Here is a 9437-nt window from a genome sequence, read left to right as displayed (position 1 = left end):
ATTTGACAATGCTAATAAAATGTGGTTTTGGACACCTTGTTTTATAACAAACCTAGATCTTTTATATAAAAGAAAAAACAAAGCACAGATTTTAATAGGGAAGAGTACAAAAATAAACCTTGTGGTAACAGCTGTTTTCGAACAACACCTATGTGGTTTAAAAACTTGCAAAGTGGTACATTGAGGTTCATTCCGTTAGCAAACACATACCAAATTGACTAACAGTGTTAAAAGTCAAAGGAAAAAGAGTGAATTTAGTCCTTATATTTATTTATTTTGTAAATTAACCTCATTTATTATCTAATTATCACACACAAACCCCAAAATAAAAAAATAAAAATCAATTACACCATCTTCTCAATCTCTTTTTTTATTTTTCTTCTCCTTTCTCTCTCCTCTTTTCTCTCTCTTGTCTCTCTCCTCTTTCTTAATTTCTTTCTAAAATCAATTGAATTTTTCTAATCCATCAATCCCATTCTTAGAAACATGTATGCATCCCACCTTAATTCCTGACAATAATAACCTCATTCATATAACTAACTACAGAGGTTACTGCCAGTTATGATCAAAAACTCCGATGATGTTCTCGATATTTGGTGGGACTCTTCTGAGCCGGCCTGCTATAAATGTCATCAAAATGTAGATTTGCATTCCCTCCCGTTTCAACATCTTCCTCCATATAAGTTGTTCGTGATAAACTCCTCCAATCCAGAAGCTGTTGCTCTTGCTCCTCCAAGCTTCTGTCTGACAAATTATCATAAGTATCTGAAGTGAACCGGTTGAAATTAGGAGGCTCAAGAAAACTATCTTGGGTCTGTGCACCTGGTGGACCACTTCTAGCCCACCAATCTGGTTTATAAGAATGTACATAGTCGATGGTATCGTGTTGCCTAACTACACTCTCCCGGAAGAAAGGAATTAATGTTGATGCTCCCGAATAAGACTTCGTTTGATCTTCATAGTTCTGATTCCAAAATTCATCATTCTGAAAAAAAATAGTCTAGGCTACATATGTGCTTGAACCAGAACAACCTTTGTTGAATGAAGCAGAACCTGGTGAAAGAAAATGAAGATAATGAATTGCTTTTGATGAAATTCATATTCAACAGTTTCTACTCTTCCCCTCAATTCATTATCTGAGACTTTTTCTTCTTTATTTTTTTTGTTGAATTAGCAAAATTCAATTGATTTTAAAAAGAAATTAAGAAAGCGGAAAGAGAAAAAGAGGAGAGAGAAAGGAGAAGAAAAATAAAAAATAAAAAAGAGATAGAGAAGATGGTGTAATTAATTTTTATTTTTTATTTTGAGGTTTTTTGTGATAATTAAATAATAAATGGGTTAATTTATAAAATAAATAAATATAAGGACTAAATTCACTCTTTTCCTTTTGACTTTTAACACCGTTAGTCAATTTGGTATGTGTTTGCTAACGGAATGAACCTCAATGTAACCACTTTGCAAACTTTTAAACCACATAGGTGTTGTTCGAAAATAGGTGTAACCACAAGGTTTATTTTTGTACTTTTCCCATTTTAATATTAAACATAATAAAAGTTAATACTAATAAAAAAATTATATTATAGATAAATATATTATTATTTATTATGTTATTCGGTTCAACCAATCTCAATTAACCGATTGAACCTATTGATCTCTAATATAGTTGTCAATCCGGTTCGACTTCTGATCCGGTTTTTAAACATTGTTCAAAACACTAACATGGAAGTAAACAACCTACAAAAGCTTCAGTTTCATTAAATAATCATTGATGCTATCAGTTTCCTAGATTGTGATGCTATCAATTAAATAACAATCAAACCAATCTTACTTGAAAATGTTAAAGTTATTTGCATCATTTCATACGTTTATACTTCACTTAAAACGTTAAGGTTAAATTGAAACGTTAAAATTTGATCCTTATACATTGTTTATTATTATCAATTGAATATTATGTTATTGATTTAATTAGATTTAAATGATTTAAATTTAAATTTATAAAAAGTTCATTGGGAGGAGTGCAGATTTAACTTATGAAATCATAAAATTTTACCTACTAGGATTCACTTGAGGAAGTTTTCAATTCTTATTTAATTAGAAAAGAAAACAAAATAGGATTGTAGACATAAGAGCACTTCTGGCGCATCCGACTTGATTGTTACTTTTCACTAATTAGTAACAACCAAGCACTAGAGGGATTGTAACTAAAATTGGTTTGTTACCAATTTTAGTTACAACCAAAAACTTATTCCATAAATTCAAAACTTTAAAGGTCTGTTTGGTATGCCGTAATGCAATGTAATGTAATTAATGTCGTAATGTAATCAAAGTTGTAATGGAATGGAATAGTCATTCTATTGTCATGTTTGGTTGACAATTATGATGTAATGCAATAACCATTACAATACTTATATGTTCCTAATTAAATGCAATCATAAAATTTTATTTACATAATTAAAATCAACGAAAAACATAAAAAATGTGAAAAATCGAATCGAAATCAAATACAAAATTAGATTAACCGAAATCAATAAATTAGTATGTAGTTTTTCGCTTTATCATTTTTTTTACATTTTTCCCGTTTCTTTTAATTTCAATTTTCAACATTTTTCACCGTTTTTCTATTTTCTCATTTTTCACATTTTTCCGGTTTGTCGTTTTTTTTTTTCGTTTTTTTCATTTTTCTCGTTTTCAATTTTCATGTTTTTCTACTTTCTGCGTTTTTGATAAAAATGAGAGGTAAGATTTGAGAAATAAGAGGTTAGATGACAATGTAATGAGAATTCAAGACATTTTTCTATGTAATGAGGATTACAAGATTTCTTTAACAAAATTTAATTCAATGTTTTCTCATTCCATTACAATGAAATTGTAACATGCAACCAAACATGGTAATGAACCTTCAATGTAATGGTCATTCCATTACGAAGGTCATTACATCTTACCAAACGGCACCTAAGTAGTTTAAAGCCACAGAGGGCATAGAAGCGTCTGGATCCGACGCTCTGCACCCTCCGTGGCTTTATAGATATGCTTTTTGTAATAGGACAAATTACGATTTTCGTCCTGATAAATTATGATGTTGGTCCTGCATAATTACAATTTCGACATCTATTATTAATTAATATTTTTTACCCTATAAAATTTTGAAAATGAAAACCCTTCGAGTGGATTTTTACTACACTTTGTCACTACACTCCCAAAAATCACAACCTTTGTGTGGATGCTCTAAGTCTTGAATTCTATTGAAACTAAAACTTCTCTCCATCTTGACTTGATTCTAGAGCTTCATAGAACTACGAAGCTCTTGTATTGCCACTGAACTAATTTCTCAATATCGAACTGCCGAAACAAAACATTTATTGACGAATATAATCAATACACCAAATCTAGGCTCTAATATACCACTCGTTAAGAATTAGAGAGATTATTGATTATAATAAGCAGGCTATGCGAAATGAGAAATTAGACATTCAATCACAAGAACAAGAGATTTATGTGGTTCGACTAATTTTGCCTAAATTCACGGGCGAGGAGGAGCACATAATTCATTTCTAATAAGCAAGTCTCTAACTCTCAAATCTCATCATTTACCCAAGTCTCTTAACTCTCAAATCCTACGAGACACGATTGCACCCAACGCTCACATATCTCAAAAACACAAGCTTCAAAACTCTAAACGCAAAGAAATCATTCACAAATTGGCACACGTAATGAACCTTGTCTTCTTTTCATTCCATGAGAAAACCAAAACACACAAATTTCTTAGACCCTTGAAATTTCAATAAGTATTATTGTTGTTGCTGTTTACATAACAGTAAACAGCAACAACAAAGAGCAAATCACTCTTTCATCTTAAACACGAAGTTTTCTTTCGAGCCATTGGATGATTTCATTAACACAAATCCCATTAAAACATTAAAAACAATATGAAAAATATAATAGACAAGTAACAACCAGCAAATGTAAAGGTAAATGCAGAATGTCCTATTGAGTGGTTGATCAATGTGAAATTGCTAAATGCAGGGTTACCTACCTTGATGGATCCTCAACCAACAAAACAACTATAATCAAACATCATCATCATCAAATCTACTTAAAAATAGGAAGAGCTAAAATGATTTTCTCATCTCTTAATGCACAAAGCATACCTTTTAGAATCCTAATTAAGTTCCTGATAACTCATCTTGTTTGCTGACACAAGTTTATGCATACAATTCTTGAGGTCTGCTCACGTGCCTATGGCAATTCAAAACACAGAACAAACCTCTTGAATCACTCTTCTTCACATTCTCTGTTCCCTGTTTCTTTGCTGTAACTTGCTGTACATATAGCAGAAAATGTAACAAGGTTATTCATTCTGATTCATCAATTAAGATTTAAGCTTTTCTTTTATACATTATCCTTTAGAATCTCAAATTCAATAAATCACTTTCTCTACGGATAATGGTTGAATTTGCCTGCAAGGTTGAAAGTTCGATTTTACTCTAAAAAGGGCGGCCCGGTGCATTACGGGTCCCCGCTAAGCGAGGGTCCGGGGAGGGGTCCCACCACAAGGGTGTACTGGGGGCAAGCCTTCCCTTGCCTTTTTTTTTGGCAAGAGGCCGCTCCTAAGACTCGAACCCGTGACCTTCGGTCACACGACAACAACGTTTTACCGTTGCGCCAAGGCTCGCCCTCTTCGATTTTACTCTCATAACACAAAATAGTCTAATTTTACCCCCAAGATAGAAAATTTAGCTAGAACAAAAAGGCATTTTGGAAACCTAAACTTTTCCAAATATCTTTAGAAGCTTGAGAATTTAGATGAAAGGGAGGGAGTAAAACCAATAGATTATAGTCATGGCAACACAACAATAGAAAGCATCATGAGAATTGGATAAGTTTACCTAAATCAAAATTCAGAATTTGCACATTTTGACAAGTGATGATAACTGATACTTCAGTTCACCACCAATTATCATATTAACTTATCCAAAATATCCCCTTGCTTTTCCTGTTTTCCATGTGGACTAAAGGGATCAGTATACCACTTTAAGCAAATTCAGGAGGTAACTAGTATGTTTCCAAAGTAGTTAATTTTCCTAGACAAATACATGAATCCAAAGATGTCTTAGGACTAATAACAATTACCAAATAATAGAAAGCATCACGAATTGGACAAGCTTTTCTAAATGAAATTTCAAATTTTGCACGCTTGAAGTGAATTGATATTTTGAGTTCAGCACCAATAAGTTTTCCTTTATCGAAGCCAAAAAACGCCTCCTTTTACCTTAGGCATAGGCAATAGAATCGAAAAAACAAGACCTTTACCTGAACCAAAAGGCAAAAGCAAGGAGACACGGGGATGCGAGGGCACCCCTGACCATCAGAAACTGCCCCTTATAAGGGTGATTAAGCGTGATTCCACACCTTACATCCTTGAAATTTCAAGAAGTTCTATTTATGACGAGTATGAAACGGAAATGGGAAAACTAGAGATATATAGGAAGCCAATTTCAACAAAAACAGGAAAGTATAAGTGAACAACTGAGTTTGCTGAACAAAAACAGAAAACTAGAGATATATTAAGCCTACTAACCCTTAATATTCAGCATTGTCAAACAGTAAATTTGACATTCTCTGGAAATTAAATAAACTCATCAAGTTGCACAATTGGTTGTCTTTCAGTATTATCTAAGGAGTGCAGAAGAGAGTTCGAAAGAGAGCAAAATCAAAATTCATTCACAAATTGTAACAAGCAAGTAACCAAACCTCTTTCTAGTTTTCAAATGGCAACATGAATTTAACTTCAACCTATATTTAGTTTGTTACACACACTCTGTTTCTCTGTTGTAACTTGTATATATAGCAGCAATTGTATTCTGATTATTCAACACACATATTTATATTGGAAGAAGCAAATTCTTGAACTTGTTCTACTCTGGAATTTGAATAGTTGGATTCCATTGGTAAGAGGAGGAGATTGTCTCCTTTCCTCTCTAATATCTCCACTAACTCCATAACCAATGCCATTTATTCACAATAAAACAACATGAACATATAAGAAGGTAATTTGTGTTGAATAGGGATGGTAATTTCAAGAGGGCGAGCCTTGGCGCAACGGTAAACGTTGTTGTCGTGTGACCAAGAGGTCACGGGTTCGAGTCTTAGGAGCGGCCTCTTGCCAAATAAATTGGCAGGGGAAGGCTTTGCTCCCAGTACACCCTTGTGGTGGGACCCCTCCCCGGACCCTCGCTCAGCGGGGACGCGTAGTGCGACCGGGCCGCCCTTTTTTTTTAGGGATGGTAATTTCAGAGACCACAACAACATTTGTATAAGGATAATTCAACTAACACGATATGGTTGATATGATTATCATTTTTCTTGGATTTATATCATATATAATCATCATATGGAACAAGAATATAACATAACAGGAGTTTGACACAAACCCTGAAATTCTCACCCCCTATTCTCAACTCCATTACTCCATACTAGATTTTGTGAGTAGTGCATATACCAAAAATGTAATAGTTCTTTAAAGAGAAAGATACAGAATGAGTTGCCTTTTCTAACAAGCAAGGCAAATGAGAGAAAGACTTTAAAACGAAGACATAGCAATTCCATCATTGCCAGATTTCAGAGTCAATTAAACTGACACACACTTGACTTGAGACATAGCAATTCTAATATCTAATATGGAAAGAGGTGTTCATACCATCATTCTGCACTTTGCCAGATTTCATAGTCAATGAATATGACACACACCTCAAATAGGTTTTTCTTTTGGTTAGAAAATCATAAATCAACTAATATCTAATAACCACATTACAATCTGGTGATGAAATTTATCATGCAAACAGCAGCATGCTTATAAGTACGCAAAGGAGAGTTTCAAATTAGTTCCCAAAATAATATGCATTCAATTCAATATTAATAGTATTTGAAAGACAAATTAGCCCACCAAAACCATAATTAGTAAAGTTAAGACTATCCAAAGAACTATTTACCTATTTTAATTGCAAAGGAAAACTTACTTCTTCTCCATCGAGCATCGAGCTTTTGCCTTCCTTGATACCAAGATAGAACTCCAACAAACCAGGGACTTCATCTTTGAATTGATCAATATATTTGTCACGGAAATTCTTCTCACCTATCACTAAGATCCGAATCTTGATCCCTTTTATCAGCTTCTTTGACTCCAAAACCTTCAAAACATGATACCTTGGACAAACTCTTTTTTCAATTGAATACCCAAGTAGATTGGGATTTACAATTATAGTTTGAGGCTCCAACTTCATAGTATTAAAGTAGAAATTCAATGTCTCCATAATGTTCTCCTCAGATAAAGCTAAACAAGGTGGAAATCGCTTGAAAGCTTTTAGAATATCCTCCTCACTAAATCCCATACTCTTCATCACCTCAATTTTCTTCTTCCAAGTTGACTCACTCATTTGTATCATCACTCTAAAAGCTTGTAGGAACATTCTATCAGTAGTTTCAAAGCCCAGATTTTTAACAGAACTCACAGCACTAATCAACTTTCCAGAACTTTGGAATATAGATTTTGGCTGCAAAGTAAGGAACCTCTGCACAACATGAGTAGGCAGTCCTCCCTCTTTCATTAAAACATCAACATTTTGTTGCAATCGAATCTTCGAATAGTTCCCCTATAACCATGGTGCGCGCTTAGCAGCCATAAGAAATTTCTCATCACTATCTAAAAACAACCTCAAGAACTGGACAGACGGTTTGATTTGAGAAACTAAAGACCTTTCAACAATTGCCGAATATGACAAAATGATATGGGGAAGTAGCTCACCTTCAAAGCCAATTTTGACGAGGTAGTCAAATTTGGGTTTGAGATTGTTGTGAATTCTGCAATTGAGAAATTGAGGGCGTTTGACGATCAATTGGGCCACATGGGTGTCGCTGAAATGATGAGATTTAAGGAATCGAAGTACAGATTGAGGATGTTGTGGAGTCTTGTCGTTGAGCTGAAACTTCTTGGAGACAGAAAGAGCAGATTTTAATGAAAGCCCACATGAATTAACGAGGAATTCAACAGTAAATGATGATGAAGAAGCCGCAGTGGTGGGTAATGGAGGAACAGAAGAAATCGTTGAAGAAGAATGAAGAAAACGTAATCGAATGTGAGAATGGAACATATTTCTAATGAAATTATTAGCCATTTACGCAAATTCAGAAGTGGAGAACTGAGAATGTGTCGAATGCATAAACTAGGGCTCAGCTCAGCTAGTCTCTGATTCAATTTCAGGAAGGGGGAAATCTTATTCATTTCTTTGTTTATTGGGAAATTACACCAATGGCCATTGAACTTTTACCCATTACAATATTTTTTGATTTTTTTTTTTTGAAACAACGTGAAATTCATTCCTTAAACCAAATCAGCAGCAATAGTCTCCTGCAACCAAACTGGAGCAAAAAACGATACAAACTCATTAGCATTGGACAGGGCATGACGTGCAACGCCATGAGCACCCCTGTTCGCTAGACGTGGAGAGAAAGACACTTTATAATCGTGTCGACTACTTAATAAAACCTTACAGTCCTGAATAATTGACCCATAAACAGACAAGTCTGGATCAAACGAATTGACGCTATTAACCACTATCAACGAGTCACTTTCAAACAAGACATTAATACAATTAAGATAAACACACCAATGTAATGCCTCACGTAGAGCTAAAGCTTCAGCTACTCTGATATCATCGATTAAGGGGATTAGACGGCTACGATAGGCCATAAAGGAACCGTCAGATGATCTAAGTAAAGCTCCCACCCCACTCCGGGCCTCGGCTTTGAAAGTAGCCGCGTCACAATTGCATTTGACAAAGCCAAAAGGGGGGCGAGACCAACTAAAATGTCGTACCTGTGACACTGTCACTCGCGTCGTGTGCTCGTGATCAAGGGCAGCAATACCAGCAGTTTCATACGCGTCGACGGTGATGGTAGTGGGCGGCCGGCGCTGCTCAGCATGACGGGCAAGAGCCGCGACATCCCCCTGAGGTACATGGCTCGTGCGATTGAGTGCAGTGACGGCATCTGTGTGAACTTCTGGGGCCGTGGAAAGGTGACGGGCAGCAACAGGAAGGTTCTTCAGCTGGGACTGGCGCCAAGCAGCAAGGTAGTTATCCGCAAGAGAGATTGCCGTTTCTGGTAATTGGACTTTGCTCTCCCAGACTATCTGATTCCTCTGATTCCAAATTACCCAAAGCGTCATCGCCACCTTGGTTATGGTGTCTTGGTTATTGGACAAGAGTACCTGCAAAATAGAACCCGTTAGATAATCAGGTTGGAATACATCCGTATTGATCCCGGATAGGTTCCAACATTCTTGGGCGTATACACAATCCACAAAGAGGTGATGGTCATGCTCAGAATCAAAATGACAGAAGGGACACTGCATTGGGATTGACAGTCCCCTCCCTGCCAAT

General features: G+C 35.5%; 1 protein-coding gene across 3 annotated transcripts; it reads right to left on the bottom strand.

The window, feature by feature from the left end:
* Positions 1 to 293: 293 nt before the first annotated feature.
* LOC136221838 (uncharacterized) lies at positions 294 to 8229 on the bottom strand. Of its 3 annotated transcripts, XR_010685335.1 has the most exons (3): positions 7017 to 8229; positions 4149 to 4319; positions 294 to 1053 (listed from the first exon to the last, which is right to left on the bottom strand). XR_010685335.1 is itself a non-coding variant. In XM_066009288.1 (2 exons), the coding sequence occupies exons 1-2, from the start codon at positions 7602 to 7604 to the stop codon at positions 4203 to 4205; spliced, it is 705 nt and encodes a 234-aa protein (XP_065865360.1). In that variant the 5' UTR covers positions 7605 to 8229; the 3' UTR covers positions 2930 to 4202. The 3 variants fall into 3 exon arrangements, 1 of the variants encoding a protein (XP_065865360.1); XR_010685336.1 differs by lacking the exon at positions 294 to 1053 and having other exon boundaries at positions 2825 to 4319; positions 6990 to 8229; XM_066009288.1 differs by lacking the exon at positions 294 to 1053 and having other exon boundaries at positions 2930 to 4319.
* Positions 8230 to 9437: the final 1208 nt, after the last annotated feature.

The sequence above is a fragment of the Euphorbia lathyris genome, chromosome 3 (assembly GCF_963576675.1).
Source record: "Euphorbia lathyris chromosome 3, ddEupLath1.1, whole genome shotgun sequence".
NCBI classification, from domain to species: Eukaryota; Viridiplantae; Streptophyta; class Magnoliopsida; order Malpighiales; family Euphorbiaceae; genus Euphorbia; species Euphorbia lathyris.
The sequence above is the reverse complement of the archived record's forward strand: the minus strand, read 5'-3'. Positions and strand labels throughout refer to the sequence as shown.